General features: G+C 42.3%; 1 protein-coding gene across 1 annotated transcript in view; it reads left to right on the plus strand.

Annotated features, from left to right (window-relative positions):
• The window catches only part of SIN3A (SIN3 transcription regulator family member A), a 70,002-nt gene that overhangs the window by 22,503 nt on the left and 27,093 nt on the right, over positions 1 to 20,406 (plus strand). Inside the window, exons 4-15 of the mRNA XM_043554967.1 lie at positions 2,760 to 2,866; positions 3,568 to 3,850; positions 4,900 to 5,151; positions 6,073 to 6,225; positions 6,367 to 6,525; positions 8,277 to 8,366; positions 11,247 to 11,365; positions 11,921 to 12,131; positions 12,424 to 12,540; positions 15,784 to 16,022; positions 17,594 to 17,777; positions 19,171 to 19,744. Of these exons, the coding sequence (XP_043410902.1) occupies positions 2,760 to 2,866; positions 3,568 to 3,850; positions 4,900 to 5,151; positions 6,073 to 6,225; positions 6,367 to 6,525; positions 8,277 to 8,366; positions 11,247 to 11,365; positions 11,921 to 12,131; positions 12,424 to 12,540; positions 15,784 to 16,022; positions 17,594 to 17,777; positions 19,171 to 19,744 (2,488 nt within the window). The remainder of the gene's footprint in view (positions 1 to 2,759; positions 2,867 to 3,567; positions 3,851 to 4,899; positions 5,152 to 6,072; positions 6,226 to 6,366; positions 6,526 to 8,276; positions 8,367 to 11,246; positions 11,366 to 11,920; positions 12,132 to 12,423; positions 12,541 to 15,783; positions 16,023 to 17,593; positions 17,778 to 19,170; positions 19,745 to 20,406) is intronic.

Here is a 20,406-nt window from a genome sequence, read left to right on the forward strand (position 1 = left end):
ACCCAGGTGCCCCATCCTGCTGGATGTTTTTAAGCATAGAATTATAACTAATTTAAACAGTAAATTAGTTCATACCAGTTCACTGTGACCAGACATACACACATCACATATAATTTCTTTCATTCAGGTTTTGCAGTTTTTCTCTCTCTATAGTAATTATTATTATGCCATAGCGTGCTTGTTTATTTTTTTATTCAAAATTTTGTGTTTATTTTTATTTTTTGAGAGAGAGTGTGAGCAGGAGAGGGGCAGAGGGAGAGAGAGTATCTTTTTTTTTTTTTTTTAATTTTTTTAAACATTTATTTATTGGGGTGCCTGGGTGGCTCAGTCGGTTAGGCAGCCGACTTCAGCTCAGGTCATGATCTCGCGGTCCATGAGTTCGAGTCCCGCGTCGGGCTCTGTGCTGACAGCTCGGAGCCTGGAGCCTGTTTCAGATTCTGTGTCTCCCTCTCTCTGACCCTCCCCCATTCATGCTCTGTCTCTCTCTGTCTCAAAAATAAGTAAACGTTAAAAAAAAAAAAACATTTATTTATTATTGAGAGACAGAGAGAGACAGAGCATGAGCATGGGAGAGGCAGAGAGAGGAGGAGACACAGAATCCGAAGCAGGCTCCAGTCTCTGAGCTGTCAGCACAGACCCCGACATGGGGCTCGAACTCACAAACCGTGAGATCATGACCTGAGCTGAAGTCGGATGCTTGACCAACCGAGCCACTGAGGCGCCCTGGGAGAGAGAGAATCTTAAGCAGGCTCCACGCTGTCAGTGCAGAGCCCCACGCAGGGCTCAAACTCACTACTGTGAGATCATGACCTGACTCTAAATCAAGAGTGGGACGCTTAATGGACTGAGACACCCAGGTGCCCGGTCATGCTATTTTTGATAATTTCTCCTTTGTCATGTCGTGGTGAATGCTATTTGTACATATCTTCCAAAGTCTTTGTTTCTTTTCTTTTTTTAAATGTTTTTATTCATTTTTAAAGGAGAGAGAGACAGAGACAGAGCATGAGCGGGGGAGGAGCAGAGAGGGAGACACAGAATCAAAAGCAGGCTCCAGGCTCTAAGCTATTAGCACAGAGCCTGACATGGGGCTCGAACCCACAAACTCTGAGATCATGACCTGAGCTGAAGCCGGGCGCTCAGTTTACTGAGCCACCCACAGTCTTTGTTTCTTTTGCAAACTTAATGAGTTTTATGTTGATCAGTTTGGTCCTTAAGGTAACATTTCAATATGGAACGTTCTGAATATGAATTAAATAGTCCATTGAATTTCAACAAAAATTGTTGTGTTATTTCTAAGGTACAGAAAAACCAACCATAAAATGAGTGGGCATTGACAAAGTATACAAATTGTGCTCTAGCAACACTGAAATACTCTGATTAACCATGGCATAATGGTACCCATAATGGAGCTTCCCATAATGGAAGTTTGGGCAACTCTTGAAATACCATTTAGTGGCTTATTTGAACATAAATGTTCTATTTTACAATATATCACAAGAGTAGGACTTACCAAATCATGTTTATTTCTGAAACTTCCTCAAACTCGATATTTTGTACAATTTAAATAATCCCCAGAGTATATCGGAAACACCTAGTAAGTAGTTTCCTTGGATGTCTCCTGAGTAACTAAAAATTAAGTTGTCCTAAATCAGACTCCTAACTAGAAAGACCTTCAGTCTTTTGTCCTCTTTGTGAATGGCCAAATAATTTATAATTTAGTGAATATTCCCTCTCCCTTATCTCCCATATCCAGTCAGTCCCCAAACCCTGTCACTTCTACCTCCTAAAAAGCTTTTGAGTTTGTCCTGTTCTCTCTATTCCTTTGGTTGGTACTATAATTCAAGCCACTGTCGTTCACACAATTGGTTGTCCTGCCTCCTTTCAATATATCCTTCCTTTACACCAATTCACTGTCAACTGTGTAGCCAAATTGAGTACACTAACATGCAGATGTTAAAATCTAAACTGCTTTTCAATAAGATTTACAAGGCCTTTTGGGATCTAGGTCCTGCTTCCTCTCTTGTCTCCTCTTTTGTCACCTCTTGCTGCCACCATTGCTCCTCTTCAGCACAGATCCTTCAGCCAAACTAAAGTGTTTTCCGTTTTCCCAGTGTACCAGATGATGTCCTGTCTGGGATATTGCTCATGCTGCTTCCTCTGACTGTCTTTGTAGATCTTCACTGTCTTCACTTTTGCTGGCTTGTACTCATTCTTAGGACTCAGTTTAGGCATCACTTCTTGGGGCCGCCTTCCCTTCTGTCCCCGTGGGTTTTTCTTAGTGCAGAGGTGCCCTCCCCATGTGCTCTCTGGGCATTCGGTGACCACCTACCTACCCCAGTGTATTAGGATTCCCAACTAGATGAGAATGAACTTCTATAGAGCAGAGACTTGTGGCCTGTTTGTCATTGACTCATTAGTATCTCATGTTGGGCCTGGTGTGGTATGTTTTTAGCTTAGTAGATATTTGTGAAATGAATAAACGAATGAATAAGTGAATAATATTAATGTGATGATTTTTCACTAATCACCCTCCCCAGAATTATTTAACACAAGGCTACAGACTTTATGACTTGATTTTTATTTTAGGCTCAGGTTTTATTATTGGCGTCCATGCTAACTTTTAATATTTTCATGTACATTTACTAGATATTTTTCTTTCATTTACTGCGTTAATTTTATTTAGGCATAAATCATTTGTTTTTTTTAAAAATTCTTGGCTTATTTTCTTTTCATAACCTTGAGATTTATCCCTGCCTCAGGTGGAGGATGCGCTGTCCTATCTTGACCAGGTGAAGCTGCAGTTTGGTAGTCAGCCTCAGGTCTACAATGATTTCCTTGACATCATGAAGGAATTTAAATCTCAGAGGTAAAAGATATATGTGGTTGTATTCAAGCTTTGCACTTGAAATGTTAATTTTGGAGGGAGGATATGGCTTATTCTCATATGCTGAAAGATAAAGGATGCCTCCTTTGGGGGGGGTAATTTTTAGTGTCATGCCTTTATTTATGGATTGCTTTATTGATGAAAACGATGGGCTCTAGACCTTTGTAGCCTCCATATTGGTAAATTTTTCATAACTAAAATTTTTCTCAGTCTAGGGAAGTAGACTGGTAATGATTAGGCTACCAGCTCTTTGAGTCATTTTAGGATACACTAATATTCTGGCATGGTTCACTGTTAGAGTAACCCATGAAAAATGTAGACACATAATGATTGATACTGGTGTGTCAGAGGGTGGATCTTGTATGGGAATAGCAGCTTTAGATAGGACCATTATCATGAATGTATATTCTGTTCAAAATTGTGACCAAGTCTCATTGAATATGAGGCTAAAATGGCTTTGGAATTTGAGAGTTCTTTGTGTTTTGTTGATTTTGTAATACACAGGTTGATTTTTACCTGTCTTACTGTTTAGAGAACCTAGTGGAATGTGAATTTTTTTCTTACTATGGTGTTGGTCAAGCTTGCCACTTTAATTTTTGTGGGTTTTTTTTTTCCATGTGTGTATATGTGTTTTGTTGTTGTTGTTGTGTTGTTTTGTTTTGTTTTGTTTTGTTTTTAATCAGCATTGACACTCCAGGAGTGATTAGTCGTGTGTCCCAGCTGTTCAAAGGCCACCCCGACCTGATTATGGGCTTCAATACCTTCTTGCCCCCTGGCTACAAGATTGAGGTGCAAACCAATGACATGGTGAACGTGACAACTCCTGGCCAGGTTCATCAGATCCCTACCCATGGCATCCAGCCCCAGCCTCAGCCACCACCCCAACATCCTTCCCAGCCTTCAGCCCAGTCAGCCCCAGCTCCTGCCCAGCCAGCTCCTCAGCCCCCACCTGCCAAAGTCAGCAAGGTGAGCACTTGGGAACTTTACCTCATGTAAAATACATCCCTAGAAAGCACCCTCCTTGGACATTTCCCCTTTATTTAAGTCTCAGAGACATCAGTTGCAGTGATTTTATTAGAGAAGATGCTATAGTCACATCCCTAGAAGATGGTTCACATTTACCTTCCACATACTTCGATATCTGTTTAAATCAACACATTAGCAACCTACAAGGATTCTTTTTGTCCCCACCTCCTGCATAGTAAACCCATGAGCATCCCAACAGATAGCAACTTTATTTGTACGGTAGTACTTTGACAGCACAGGCAGAAATGGTCATCCTGTGATCAGATTATGCTACTGCCCTTATGGTCCTCATTTTTATAAAGTCACTCCATTTATCAAATTAGGTCATATCAGGCCAAGCAGAAGATCCTATTGATGGAGGTGATGATGGCGGGGGTATGTTCTTGGTCTGCATCTGTATTGTCTGATATAGTAGCCACTAGCCACATGTGACTGTTTAAATTTAAACTAATTAAAATATAAAATAAATTCAGTTTCTCAGTTGTACCAGCTACATTTTAAGTACTCAGTAGCCTCATGTGGCTTGGTGGCTATTGTACAGGACAGTGCAAATAACACTTCCATCATCTCAGTTCTACTGGACAGAGGTGGTTTAGAAGGTTTTTATGTGGAGCTTCTGCAACAATTGTCTTTTGACATTAAAGATTTATGGAGAGTGAGGTTGGTTTTTTTTTTTTTCTATTCTGTTTGCACCTGTTGAGTGAGCTTAAACACTGCATTAGAAAATATTCTCCCCTGTAATTGGAGATGTCGCCATTTTTAAGGTTGCATTTAGAAAATTTGAGACTGAAATATCTGTATTAAAATGTGTGAACTCTCTACTCTCCCCACCCCTGCCCAGTGTGATTTCAGTTGGGCTAAATGGCCTGGCCAGAGTAAATAAAGGACATATGTTGATTAGACACTTTGTTTCTCTTTAGTTTGACCTTTTCTTTCCTATGTCAGACCATCTGTGTTCCTGAGGAGAATAATGACTTTCTTCTTTTTAGCCTTCCCAACTACAAGCACATACTCCAGCCAGTCAGCAGACTCCCCCTCTCCCACCATATGCATCCCCGCGTTCTCCACCTGTCCAGCCTCATACACCAGTGACAATCTCATTGGGAACGGCCCCATCCTTGCAGAACAATCAGCCTGTGGAGTTTAATCACGCCATCAACTATGTTAATAAAATCAAGAACAGGTTCCAGGGCCAACCAGACATCTACAAAGCGTTCCTGGAGATTTTGCACACATATCAGGTATGAGTGTTGCCCTTTCAGCCTTTCTTAACCAGGTCACGTGCCGAGGGCATCTGGGCTGAGAAGAACTTGAATACCCATTATTATGTCCCCTAATTACTACTGGAAGTCAACAGGTTAGAAACTGATGTGTGTTTATAAAGCCAATTTGATGTGCCTGACTTTAATTGCCTTATAACAGCAAGACAGAATTTTTAAGTTACTGCACTATGAAAGGGATGCTTATTATCTGGACAGTAAGAGGGTGGTTTACATAGTGTAGTTCATCTGCAGTAGGAGACATTTCTCTAAGGTTTTGTGTTTTATTGGTTGGTAGTGGTCCCCTGAGCATTCACATATACTGTCCTAGTTTTTTTGTTTTTTTAAGCTTATTTATGTATTTCAGTAATCTCTACACTCAGCATGGGGATCAAACTCATGACCCTGAGATCAAGAGTTGCATGCTCTTCTGATCTAGCCAGCCAGGTGCCCTGTCCTAGATTTTGTTTTTGTTTTTTTTTTTAAGTTTTTTTTATTTGTTTTGAGATAGATGGAGGGGAAAGCAGCAGAGAGAGGGAGAGAGAGAATCCCAAGCAGCCTCCCCACTGTCAGCACAGAGCTCCATGCAGGGCTCAAACCCATGAGCCATGAGATCATGACCTGAGCTGAAATCAAGAGTCACACACTTAACTGACTGAGCTACCCAGGTGCCCCACCCCCGTTGTAGTTTTAAAAAATTGTCAGTCACCACCTTCTACTCATTTCTCAACTTAAAAGCTTGCAGTTAAAACAGTGCTAAGAACATAGACTTTTTTCTTAACTACAGCCCAAGTAGATAACATACAGAGCTCCTCTCAGACATCCCAGAAAGTGTGCAAAGGGGAGTCATTCGAAACAGTGGCCCTCTAATATGGTATCTTCCTATTTGCAATTTCCTGTCAGAAAGAGCAGCGAAATGCCAAGGAAGCTGGAGGAAACTACACTCCAGCATTGACCGAGCAGGAGGTGTATGCCCAGGTGGCTCGTCTTTTTAAAAATCAGGAAGATCTGTTGTCAGAGTTTGGACAGTTCCTACCAGATGCCAACAGCTCTGTGGTAAGTTTTATTTAGAAAGAACTGTACTATTTAGAATTATCATCTTAAATAAGTTAGGAAGCTGGAAATAGGAGGGGACTTCCTCTAAATGATATACTTGCTTTGGTAAGAGAATTAATCTCTTTCATCTGTCTTAATTAGCTTTTAAGCAAAACCACAGCTGAGAAGGTTGATTCTGTGAGAAATGACCATGGAGGCACTGTGAAGAAGCCCCAGCTGAACAACAAGCCACAGAGGCCCAACCAGAATGGCTGCCAGATCCGAAGGCACTCTGGAACGGGAGCCACCCCTCCGGTGAAGGTGAGAAAGGGTGGTACCTGTGCATTTTGACTTCTGGGAGAAGTTTTCATGGACAAGTATTCGAGGGTTGATCTTATCCTAAGTGTGTTGAAAGTTGGATCCTGGAAACTCAGTGAGTTGGTATATGTCACAGAAACTTGATGCAAAGCTTCTTATCTGGCTTTGCAAAAGAATGTTAGAGTATCACTAATTGCACAGATTACTTTTTGGGTTTTTAGTATTTTCTCTTTTCTTTGCTATTCGCTGTCATGTCTCTTTTTGTTTGCTGCCAGAAGTTTGAGACTTACACTGATTTTTCCCTTCTTCTGATTTGATCTTCAGCCTGCCTTGTGCTGAGAAGGATGGTTATTAAGCTTGATAATTGTTTCACAACTAAGTCAGTGATCTCTAAGTCCTCCTGTGAGTAAAGTGTCTATACATTGTGAGATCTCTTTGGTTGAGACACCCAGCCTGCCCAGGATTCTTTGTTGGGTTGCCAGATCTTATCTGTATCATCCTAATCTCTAAGGCAGGACCTTTGGGCTATAGCAGAGGGAGATCTTAAACTTCTGTTAGTGACCTGTCATACAATGCTTCTTGTTACAGTAAATGCTGATGGTCTGCCTGCAGAGAGCTAAGCCTGCTCCCTTCCTCTCGGATGTAGTGCAGCTGTGCTGGGGAGAGAGTTAGGTGTATGTACTGGATGTTGCTTCAGTGATTTCTAAAGCAGTATGTAATGTGGAAGAGATGGCCATGTCTGCAGGATCTAAAGAATAAAAAGCTAGTGTAATTTTTAACAGTAGAAAGTGACTGGTGAACAAGCAGATGCCTACAAGGACTAGCAACGTTAGGTGTTGCTCACACTTTAGAAGGACTGTTTTTTAGTGCTTGTAATGGCTTTTCCTTTTGAAGGCAAGTTGAATGTAGTAATAGTTTATATTCACTTGAGGAAAGAGTGTGGGTTATATGGGTAACCAGAATCAGGTTGGCAGTTAAGCCCCACTCTTGCGTTGGTCTCCTCCCACACTTGATTACCCTCAGGTGGAAACACTAGAAAGAGGGATTAGAATTCCCTACCTGTTTTCTCCTTAGGCATTGTAAGCAGCTTTGGCTCTTGAAAGGGTGTACTCTGAGGTGATCAGGGTAAGTGTGCATACTTTCTCCCAAAGTTTGTACATTTCTTCACAGGTAGTTGAGATGGCTTTTGAAAAGTGAATTCTTGCTGATAATTATGTCATGGCTTGTTTATTCCCTTTGAAGAAGCAATGTTAAATTGGTCTAAGTGGATATTGCTGACAAGATAGTCATTCCTTCTCTTAGGGAAATAAACTGTGCTTTTTTTCAGGGATCTTTAAATTGAACTATAATTAAAGGTTAAAGATTGATTTCTATCTAGGTCTGGCATTGTGCTCTAACTCTTTGCCTCCACAGCTAGGGAGGTGAGGTAGTGGCACTGGATTCCAAATAAAGTTACTTTTGGCTAATGGAAAAAGTAAGGATATTCTGTTATCACAGTAATGCTGAGACCATTTGTAGAGAGAATATCTGTGAATCTTTGGGGGGGGGGGTGGGGGGAACCCTGATAGGCAAACCGGGATAGAGAAGATGGGTGGAAATCTTTTGGGGGTATAAAGCGAGTGAGTGATTTGAATTCTCTCATTTGTTGCAAATTATTCATCAGCAGTGGTCAGTGATGGACCCATTGAACACAGATGAAAATCAGACTCTGAGAACTCTGAATCTTACGTGTTTGTATTTTTTCTTTTTTGCAGAAGAAACCTAAACTGCTCAGCCTAAAGGATTCTTCTATGGCAGATGCCAGTAAACATGGTGTAGGAACCGAGTCGTTATTTTTTGATAAGGTAATTGTTGAATTATATTTAATATTGATTATTAATGCCACAAGCAAATTACCCTGTCCTCAAGAGGATTTTGTTTTGAGTTGCATCAAGCTGATGAAGACTTTCTGCTTATTAACATAGTTTTTAAGTTGTAGGTCCTTTCAGACTACTGGAACCATTAGCACAGCTAAGAAATAGTAGCATTGTCTGTGTTACTTTTGTGAAGTAGTTTACAGCACTTTCCATGGTGGAAGATGCTTTTGAAAAATACATGAGGTTACTCATGGGATGCCTGTGTGGCTGAGTTGGTTAAGTGTCCAACTTCAGCTCAGGTCATGGTCTCGCAGTTCCTGAGTTCGAGCCTCACATCAGGCTGTCTGCTGTCAGCACAGAGCCCGCTTCAGATTTTCTGCTCCTCCCCTGCTAGTGGGCGCGCTCGCTCTCTCTCAAAAATAAATAATTAAAAAAAAAAGAGAGAAAGAAAGAAAAGAAAGAAAAAATGCATGATGTTACTCTTGGAAGATGTTTGGAGCTCCCTGTTGTAGACTTCCAGGTCTGTCCCAGTTGTCGAGGACTTAAGATGACTTATAATCTTCTCATTGCTTGTGGTACTTATTTGCAGTATCGAATATAGGGTTTGTGGGAATTCTGATTTGTTGTCAAAGTTCCCCAGGTGATCCTGATAAGCTGCCAGGGTTGAGCTTACTGGTGTCAACCGTGTTGTGTGGTGTATTAGTTTGACTTCTTCCTGTGTCTGACTTCCTCCTTGGAGTCAACTTGATGATTAGCGGGCTGTTTTTATCAAGGTAATTGGCAACTGTCAGACTTCTCACTGGCAGGAGCCAGCCTGGATTGGTCTGGTACAGATTTACCCTGTCTTGCACCTTTGGGTTTTTGCAAAAGGGCAGGTGTTTTAGCATCCCCATGATTGGTGCCTCCTGATCTCTCTAACCTGCTGTGCCTGTGTGAGCTGTCCTGTCTGGCAGCCAAGTCCCTGGCTCTGACTTGAGCAATTTCTGAGGGCTGCCTGGGGACTTGGTACTTCTAAGGGAAATTTGGAAGTCCAGGTCACAACCATTACATGACAACGAAAGAGTAGAGGGTAGGGTGTGAATAAGTTAATTTTTTAATGAGCGATGTCAGTTTTTTGTTTTTTGTATTTTTTAAAAAAATTTTTGGAGCACTTATTTCTTAGAGATATATACTGATATATCGTTGACCCTTAAACACTGTGGATTGAAAATCTGAGTATAACTTGTGACTCCCCCAAAATTTCCTTTTGACCAGAAAAGCCTTACCAATAATGTAAACCATGGGTTAATACATATTTTTTATGCTGTATGTATGATATGCTAATAATAAGGTAGAGAAATTACTTAAAATCATAAGAAAGGGAACATACATTTACAGTACTGTATTATCAAAATCTGCATATAAATGGACCGGTGCAGTTCAAACCCATGTTGTTCAAGGGTCAGCTGTACAGATGAAGTGTCTGAAATTTGCTTTAATTTTTTTTTTTTTTTTTAATGTTTGTTCATTTTTGAGAGAGAAAGCGTGCACGCAAGCTGGGAAGGGGCAGAGAGAGAGAGAGAGAGAGAGGGAGACACAGAATCCGAATCAGGCTTCAGGCTCTGAGCTTTCAGCATAGAACCTGGTGGGGCTCGAACTCATGAACTGTGAGATCATGACCTGAGCCGAAGTTGGATGCTTAACCGACTCAGCCACCCAGGCACCCCTAAAATTGCTTTAAAATTCGTTGGTGGGGAAAATGGTTATTGATGAAATAGAATTTACTTTATATTGATCATTGAGGCTAGGTAAGTACAGGGGGTTCATTAGACTATTCTGTCTACTTTTGTGCATGTTTAAAGGCTAATAAAAAATTAAAAGTAAGTGAATCTGGTGTATAGTACAAGAAATACGGTTCTCTTTCATCTTTGGCTTTGAAAATGCATATGCCATATAATGTCTACTGACAAATCGTTATAAAAATATACAGGAGCCTGAAGAAGAGGTTGTTGCTAAACTACTTGGTTTGGTGAGGATCTGTTTGCAGTCCTCACTAAAGTACCACAGTGCTAAATATTCACTTTTGGAATTGAAACTCCAAATTGCTCATCTAGTCAGGCTGGTTTTACTGTGTGTATACCATTGAACGTTTTTAGGTTTTCGGATGTTGAAGTGTTCAGCATAGTAGGTGGAGGAAGGGAAAGGATCAGCTCAGAGGACAGACGTGTCTTATTTAGAAAATCATTATTCGAGATTACCAGAGTTTAAAAACAGTACTGACAAAGATTCTCGCCATAAACATCTGTTAGGAGCAGTGGCAAAAACTTGGGTAACTCTGATATGGTTGGAGAATCAAGCATATAAGTAGATAAATGTACTATATACTCTAGGATCTTGATTAAAAATTTTTTATTATAGAAAATTTTAAACGTGTGAAATTAAGGAGAGGAGTAAGATGTACCCATCATCCAGCTTCAGCAGTTTCCACCTCCTAGCCAGTGTACTTGTTTCATATGTACTCTAACCTACCCTGGGTTATTTGGAGACAAATCCCAGATATTATATTATTTCATACATAAATATTTTACCAAGTTTTCTTTTTTAAAAAATATTATTTATTTATTTATTTATTTATTTATTTTGAGAGAGAAAGAGTGTGTGAGCAGGGGAAGGGAACAGAGAGAGGGAGAGAGAGAGAATCTCAAGCTGGCTCTGAGCTGTCAGCACAGAGCCTGACTCAGGGCTCGATCCCATGACCCTGAATCAAGATCAAGTGTCAGATGCTCAGCCGAGTCACCCAGACACCCCCAAATTTCCCCAATCTTCTAAAAGCAATCCAGGATCTCCTAATTCCCCATTTAACTGTTTCTCTTCTGGTGTCTCCATAAGGTCCGAAAGGCTCTGCGGAGTGCTGAGGCCTATGAAAATTTCCTGCGCTGTCTTGTTATCTTTAACCAGGAGGTGATCTCTCGGGCTGAGCTTGTCCAGTTAGTCTCTCCTTTCCTGGGGTAAGTGGAGAGAGGGGCTTAGCCCTGATGTGTGGTATGGAGGTGAGGGTATATGATAGGCAAAAATAATTTGATCACAATGGGTCTGTTGACTCATATAATGTCAGAGTCACAAGAATCCTCTGGGAGTTCTTCTAGTTTAACTCTAAAGATGGAAAAATAGGGCATCGGCTAAGACTAGGGGGTCTCTTGATCCCCTGACCAATGTTGGATGTTTGTAGAGACCAGTCTCTTCCAGGGTTCTAGAATCTTGACTGTATTTGACAACCTAAGAATTATCTGAACATTAAAGTGGTCTTCTTGATTAGAAGAACAGCTGGGTATTGCTTAATTTCAGTGCAGCTCCTCCATCAGCACCCTAACTAGTCTTGGAATACTCGATAAGAAAAGGGGAAGCCAGATGCTCAGAAGCAGTGCTTCTTAGGCAGGAAATAATAATTGTCATTGGAATTTGTCCCTAGTAGCAGAATTCTGACCCAACACCAAATAGCCATACCTCAGGGTAACTACATCATGCTTCTAATTGCTCACCAGTTTTTGGTTTTGATTCTTCAGGAAATTCCCTGAATTGTTTAATTGGTTTAAAAACTTTCTGGGCTATAAGGAGTCTGTACATCTGGAAACCTTTCCAAAGGAACGAGCCACAGAGGGCATTGCCATGGAGATAGATTATGCCTCTTGTAAACGGTTGGGCTCCAGCTATCGGGCCCTACCAAAGAGTTACCAGCAGCCCAAGTGTACAGGACGGACTCCTCTCTGTAAAGAGGTAAGGCTTTCTCTGGAAAGGATCAGTCCTGACGACTCAGCTTCCTCCAGAGGGAGTGGTACCAGGGATCAAGAATTTATATAAATGAGGAAATCAAGATCCTTCTCTTTTTTCAGAAGAAATTGTTTTATACTTATATCCATATTTTCCATCTTTTGCAAACTTACTAGAGGTGAAAGTTGGCAATGTTGATGGTTCCTTCCATCCCCTAGAGTTGTGTCTTTTTGTTGAGAATGCTTAATCACCAGAAAGCTTTTAGGCTTGCCTTCAATTTCTCTTCCTTTACTCCAAGGTTTTAAATGATACGTGGGTTTCCTTCCCTTCCTGGTCTGAGGACTCCACCTTTGTTAGTTCCAAGAAAACCCAGTATGAAGAACATATCTATCGTTGTGAAGATGAACGCTTTGAGGTACAAGCTCCTTTATCATTTGGAGGTTGGGGAAATGGGAGGTGCTGAATGCTAAGCTATCTTAAATGTCTGTGAGGCTTGGCTTTTAAGACGGAAGAGCCAGAGGCTTATATCCTTCAGTAGTAAATGCTTATTGTCGTATTTACCATGCTTTACAAGTTCGTCAAATATATTAGTAATGTTTTATGGCGAATGTGAGCTATCTAGGCCACTTTAACCTTTTGAGTAAAGTTATCTATTGATGGCTGTGTAATAATCCCTTAAATTTTTAACGGCCTTTTAAAAGTTACTGCGTTTTACAGGGTATCTAAAACAGTATCGTTTAAGGCTGTCTGGGTTGTCGTAAAGAGGTTGAATTATTTATTTTGAAGTGTGTATTGTTATTCTTAGCAGGTATCTTGATACGGTTATTAGCAAAGCAGCTCTCCTGTGAGAACTGGAATTCTTCTCTCCTATCTATATCTGATTGATTTGGCTCCTTATGAAAGAAAGCAAATTAGGGCTTCATTTTAAAGTAGTTGGGAAAGGGGCGCCTGGGTGGCGCAGTCGGTTAAGCCTCCGACTTCAGCCAGGTCACGATCTCGCGGTTCGTGAGTTCGAGCCCCGCGTCAGGCTCTGGGCTGATGGCTCAGAGCCTGGAGCCTGTTTCCGATTCTGTGTCTCCCTCTCTCTCTGCCCCTCCCCTGTTCATGCTGTGTCTCTCCCTGTCCCAAAATAAATAAACGTTGAAAAAAAAAAAATTTAAAGTAGTTGGGAAGGGAAGAACCCGAGTGAATAAGTGAGCTGATAGAGCCTCTGTACCAGCAAGTAGGAGTACTGAGAGTGTAAAAATGGCTAGTTCGCTGATCTCATCAATAGAAAAGGGACTGTTCATTGTGTTTAAAGAGGTAAAATGATGTGTATCCTATTTAATGCATTTATTACTTAAAAAGTGACTGTCTCTGCTTATTCATATAGATAGAAGATAGCTTGCTCTTTTTTAAAATCCATATGATTTCACTCTGCCAGCCATCCCTCTTCATGCTTGATTTAGCTGTTTCTGGCATATTTTGAATGAAGAGCCACATGTTGCTTGGCCTGTGGCAGGTGACTGGCCCCAGTGTTCATGAGGAGTTTCAACCTTTTGCATAAAGTGAAATCATGACAGATGCCATGGAAAGTTTTATCAGGCTGAAGAAAGCATTTCTTTGTTACCTGTGTTGAGTAAGGGTACATGATGAGTTAGAAAGCAGAGATTGGCATCTTCTTCTGACAGGGTGTTCCTATTCTCAAATGGTATGCCTGAAAAAGGCAACATCCTCATTTCCCATTTCTGATTATAGGCATGATGATGAAGGATTGGGGGCTAGTTTGATGGAGCATTCCTTTATACCTCAGGATACGATACGTTAGTGATCGTGTAGTGTAGACAACCCCCAAAGTTCAGTGGCTTGAAAAAACAGATTTCTTTCTTTTTTTTTTTTTTTAATTTTTTTTTTCAACGTTTATTTATTTTTGGGACAGAGAGAGACAGAGCATGAACGGGGAAGGGGCAGAGAGAGAGGGAGACACAGAATCGGAAACAGGCTCCAGGCTCTGAGGCATCAGCCCAGAGCCCGACGCGGGGCTCGAACTCACGGACCGCGAGATCGTGACCTGGCTGAAGTCGGACGCTTAACCGACTGCGCCACCCAGGCGCCCCAAAACAGATTTATTTCTTGATCATGCTACATTGCATTAATGTTTAGTAGGGGATCCTGCTCATCAGAATTACTTCAGGGAACTAGGCTGACCAAGTGCTACCATCTTGAATATTGCCAATCACTAGAGGGAAAAGAGCTCAGGAGGGTCTTGTTCAGAAGTAGCAAACACTGCTTCAATTTACCTGCCCATACTCATTTGCCAGAACTAGTTAGATGGCCCTGTCTTTTCACAAGGGAGCCGGGAGGTTCAGTTCATCATTTGTCCATAATCGGAAGAGGGACCAGAAATTTTGTACAAAATTACTACCACAGTCCCTAAACTAGAAAATTTAGGGAGTACTTCTATAGACATTTGGTCATAGGGCCCTAAGATTGCTCGTTTACTTCATTTTCTGTTTCTCATTTAGAGAATCTTGTGTTAAGCCTAGGAAAAAAGTTAGCTCAAAGGTTGCCTGTCCTATCCTTAACCAGGTCGACTAGGCCCTTGCCACAAAGTAAGTTCCAGGAATTCCGTTAGAATTTAGATGGTTACCTACAGATACAACATTGAAGTCCTTTTTAAAAAAATTTTTTTTGTGTAACATTTATTTTTGAGAGACAGAGACAGACCACAAGTGGGGCAGGGCAGAGAGAGAGGGAGACACAGAATCCAAAGAAAGCCTCAGGCTCCGAGCTGTCAGCCTAGGGCCCGATGCAGGGCGCAAACATACAAACCATGAGACCTGAGCCAAAGCTGGAAGCTTCACCCAACTGAGCCACCCACGCGCCACCCTTCCCCTCCCCCTTTTTTAATGTTGACTTATCTTTGAGAGAAAGAGAGAGAGCACAAGTCAGGGAGGGGAGAGAGAGAGGGAGACAGAATCCGAAGCAGGCTCCAGGCTCTGAGCTGTTAGCACAGAGCCCAGTGCGGGGCTCAAAGTCACAACCACGGGATCACGACCTGAGCCAAAGTCAGATGCTCAACTGACTGAGCCACCCACGTGCCCCAACATCGAAGTCCTTAAGGAATGATAGTCACTGCTCTTACTGGATGTAGAGCAAAGCTATTAAACATTTGAATATTTCAAGTTACCCTGAAAAACCTTACACCTAAGACTGATTTATCATCTTGAATGGTCTTCTGGGGATTGTTGTATTTTGTTTGTTTTGTTTTGTTTTATCATTTGTAACCGATCTTAGCAATCCAGGAAAGTTCAGAGGGATGGAAGTGTCGGTAAGGTTGCCCCCCTGTGTGATTCCTCTGGTCTGGGGTCAGTAGTCCTAAGGAAAGTGCACTGATGGTGTTAGAAGTAACAACTACCACTTATCTATCATTTGTTGCATGTTATGTGCCAGACCTTGCACTAAATCCTTTATGTGGATTGTATTGTTTAATCTAGAAAACCACCTTATGAGAGTAGGTGGTGTTATCCCTATTTTATTGGTAAGGAAATAGACTTTTGTGTGGCTGCTACACCAGAGCTTAGGATTCACATCCAAGGAACTTGACTCCTTACTTCACACTCCTGACCTCTATTCTGTTCTGGTTTGGGTCCTGAGCACACTTTGTCTTTTGCTTTAGCTTGATGTAGTTTTAGAGACCAATCTGGCAACGATCCGGGTTCTGGAAGCAATTCAGAAGAAGCTCTCTCGCTTGTCTGCTGAGGAACAAGCCAAATTTCGCTTGGACAACACCCTTGGGGGCACGTCGGAAGTTATTCATCGAAAAGCACTCCAGAGGATATATGCTGATAAAGCAGCTGACATCATTGACGGTCTGAGGAAGAACCCCTCCATCGCTGTCCCAATTGTCCTTAAAAGGTAACTGACTGAATGTGCCCTTTGTGCTTTAGTGTGCTTGATGACAGATTCAGTGTCCCATTAAATAAGGCCCTCATTTTCGACCTGGGTATTATCCCATGAGACCTCCATATCTCCCCAACCCTGGTTGTTGGAAGTCAGGTGCAGCTTGGGATAGTGGAACTTCTGTGAGACCAGCAGTAGAGAACAGACCTTGAAAGTCCATAGTGGAATGCTCTGTGTGTTTAAGGGAGTATTTTGAAATACAGAAAAGGACAAAGAAAACAACCACCCACATTCCTGCCACTCAGTACTAACCATTTGTTAACACCTTTGTTTTTAGTAAGGAAAATCACTTTTTGTAAAATTTCTATTAAAAAGACTTACTAGCTCACCACTTTTTTTTTTTTTTTTAGATGTTTATTTACTTTTGAGAGAGAGAGAGACAGAGTGCAAGCTAGGGAGGGGCAGAGAGAGAGAGGGAGACACAAAATCCGAAGCAGGCTCCAGGCTCTGAGCTGTCAGCACGGAGCCTGACACGGGGCTCGAACTCACGAACCGTGAGATCATGTCCCTAACTGAAGCGGACGCTCAACCAACTGAGCCACCCAGGCGCCCCACTAGCTCACCACTTTTACCAAGAATGTCTTACTTTTTTTCTCCTGAAAAGCCTTCAGCCTCAAGTGTTGAGGGCTCTTGTACTCACCTAGACCAGGCATCAAGGAGGGGGCCAGGGCTAGGGCTGAGCCCGGGCTCCTTCAAGTCCATGGCACTCTGGACCACAGTGTGAATCCCAGCTAACAGACGGGTCCTCTCTTAGTACCACCTGAAACAGTGGGAAGGGATTCTTGTCTGCTGCACAGTGTGCAAATGCCCAGATTTTATTGTGCCTCCCTAGCCCTCTCCTCAGGAGCCGGCCTAGGTGTTCCTCTTCTTGCCATGCCCATAGCATTTAACTTTTGGCTTTGAGATGTAGGGTATTCTTCAGCTCTAATGCTGGTTTTGATTTTCTTCTCCTCTCTACTGGAATGCTCGGATCAGTCGTTGCCATCAGAAATTCCCAGACCATGTGCAGAGGAGCCTTCCAGTGCAAATGCAAGTTCTCTGCTCTGCACTTCTGCATTTATGTTAGTTAGCATAGCAAATGTTTGCAGAAGTCCTATAGCTTATTTTAGCTGGCCAAGAAAGAGCACCCTCCCTTTCAAGGGTATTCTATGGAATGCTGTTGAGAAATAAATTCTAGGTAAGATTTCTGAGTTTGGGACAAATTACTTCTTCAAAATAAGTCCTGGATGAGTAATTTCCTCGTGTAACAGTTCAAGCCTGGTTTGAATAACAATATAACAATTTGAATAACAATATCCCAAGTTGCCAATAATTATGACAGACCTATTGTATCTTCTGACTTTTGAAATAAAGTAAGTCTGGCATATTTCTCACCTCTAAACCCTTAGAGAGTAGGTGTCGTTATCTCTGTTTTACCGGTAAGAAAACAGAGTCTAGTAGAGCAGAGCCAGGATTCAAAGCCAAAGAGTTTAAGTCTCTCCCTTATAATTCCCATGTCTGGTTGTTTCTCCCCCCTCACCTCCCAGGTTGAAGATGAAAGAGGAAGAATGGCGGGAAGCTCAGAGAGGCTTTAACAAGGTGTGGAGAGAGCAGAATGAGAAGTACTACTTGAAGTCTCTGGACCACCAGGGCATCAACTTTAAACAGAATGACACCAAGGTCCTGAGGTCTAAGAGTTTACTCAACGAGATTGAGAGTATCTATGATGAGGTGAGCTGGAGGTTTCTACATCTGTGAGAGCATGGCTTTGATTCCTGGAAATTACATTTGTTACATGAAAGTGAGACCCTCCAAGACATGTTGATTCTTGCTTCGTAACTGTCACAGACTTCTCTGTTCCTGATTTTGCCATTTAATTAATTAATTCATTCGTTCATTTTTGAGAATGAGTGAGAGCGGGGAGGGGCAGAGGGAGAAGAGAGAGAATCTTAAGCAGGTTCCATGCCCGGCGGAGCCCAGCGCGGGGCTCAGTCTCACAACTGTTGAGATCATGACCTGAGCCAAGGTCGAGAGCCAAGACGCTTAAGTGACTGAGCCACCCAGGTGCCCCTTGATTCTGTCATTTTAAATCTAAGCCTCACCTTTATGACTAAGTGGCTTTACTGGTTTCCCAGTTTAACATCCTGACTTCAGTCTGTGCCTGCCACCTCCCTCTTCCACTTGTCTTCCTGTCTCTCTCCCTCCAAATGGTACCTTGTCTTCATTCATGTAACCCTTCTCAACTTTCCACAGGTGAAACACTGAGCCTTAATCCCCAGACGCTTTCTAATCCGTGTTTACTCAGCATACTTACCAGGAGTGTATATAGTACTGGGAGCCAGGATACAGAGATGATTAAGAAATTAATCCTGCTTTCTTGGAGCTTACAGTCATGGGGGATGGATAGAAACATAAATACAGTGTGATTGAGCATTCCTAAAAGTTGTATGATCTTGAATTTAAAAAAAACGTTTTATTATGAACATGTTAAAGTACATGAAAAGGGGGAAAGAGTGGTAAAACGAGCTCTTAAATTAGCACCCCTGTTGGGTGCCTACGTGGCTCAGTCGGTTGAGCATCTGACTTTGGTTTGGGTCATGATCTCACAGCTGGTGAGCTAAAGCCCCACGTCAGGCTCTGTGCTGACAGCTCCGAGCCTGGAGCCTGCTTCGGATTCTGTGTCTCCTCTCTTTCTGCCCTCCCCCACTCACATTCTGTCTCTCTCTGTCTCTTAAAAATAAATAAGCATTTTAAAAAATTAAAAAAAAAAAAAAGCATCCCTGTTTTGCCAGTTTTATCACATCTGTCACCTTCCACACTCCCACCCCAGATTGTAGACCTCTAGTCCTAGACCTCATGTTGTATCCTCCATATCCATAAACACTACTACAGAATTTTAAAAGATGGTCCCAGTTTTGTCCCATTGTCCCAGTAAGTCTTCTCAGTCTAGAAGATACCAATCCCTTGGTGTCAGACCACATCTCTCACCTTATCTTTCTGTTTCTGGAAGTGTCCGGTTGGAAAGTAATAGACACTGTGGTTGATAACGGCATGTACTGCTGGCACAGTCGCACAGCTCTGTTGACTGTTGTTGTGGTAATACTTTGCATCTCTCTCCTGTCAGAGGCAGGAGCAGGCTACAGAAGAAAATGCCGGTGTACCTGTCGGCCCACACCTCTCGCTTGCCTATGAAGACAAACAGATCCTGGAAGATGCCGCTGCTTTGATTATCCACCATGTGAAGAGGCAGACGGGCATTCAAAAGGAGGACAAGTATAAAATCAAGCAAATCATGCATCATTTCATTCCAGATCTGCTCTTTGCTCAGAGAGGTGATCTCTCGGATGTGGAGGAAGAGGAAGAAGAAGAGATGGATGTAGATGAAGCCACAGGGGCAGCTAAGAAGCACAATGGTGTTGGGGGCAGTCCCCCTAAGTCTAAGCTACTGTTTAGTAACACAGCAGCTCAGAAGTTAAGAGGGATGGATGAAGTATACAACCTCTTCTATGTTAATAACAACTGGTATATCTTTATGCGACTGCACCAGATTCTCTGCTTGCGGCTGCTGCGGATTTGTTCCCAAGCTGAAAGACAAATTGAAGAAGAAAACCGAGAGAGAGAGTGGGAACGGGAAGTGTTGGGCATAAAGCGAGACAAGAGTGACAGTCCTGCTATCCAGTTGCGTCTCAAAGAACCTAGTGAGTGCTTAGACTGTTGGTTTCTGGATGGTGTGAGGGGTTGGGGGCCTCAGAGCCAAATTAGATTTGGGACTGCTTTCTTTTATACATACAGCCTCAGAGCCTGACCAGGGTTCAGATCCTAGGTCTGCAATTTACTGGTCGTGTGACCTTACTTCAACTCCCCTTACCTGTTTACCTGTAAAATGGAGGCACTCCTTAATACCTTGTGGAGTTGTTGGGAGAATCGGGGAGAATATGCAAAGCACCCTCTGCAGGGCTTGGATCACGGATGCTCTCAGTGGTTCCTACTGTGGACACCTGGGCAGGGGGTGTCAGTTGCCATCAGTTTCCCAAATGGCAGCTCTCTGGAGTATTGCAGAATGTTTTAAAGGACAGGGTGGGACTAAAACGTCACTGTCGGTTCTGCTGCGTGACGGAACATAAATTCCTAGTTGTTCATGCCTGAGCCAGATGTGAATTTTCTCAGATATGTTTGGGCTAGACTTCTCTTTAGCCAATAGGGTTCATGGCTCATTCCTAATGAATAGAAATACTTTATGGAAAGGAGATTGGAAGTCAAGAGATGGTGTGAAGCAGCAGACCATGAAGAACAGGAGTGCAGTTAGAGATCACAGGAAAAGGAAAATAAACATGGGCTAAGGAAGCCTCCGTGTGCTTTA

This window comes from Prionailurus bengalensis, chromosome B3, assembly GCF_016509475.1.
Source record: "Prionailurus bengalensis isolate Pbe53 chromosome B3, Fcat_Pben_1.1_paternal_pri, whole genome shotgun sequence".
Classification (NCBI taxonomy): domain Eukaryota; kingdom Metazoa; phylum Chordata; class Mammalia; order Carnivora; family Felidae; genus Prionailurus; species Prionailurus bengalensis.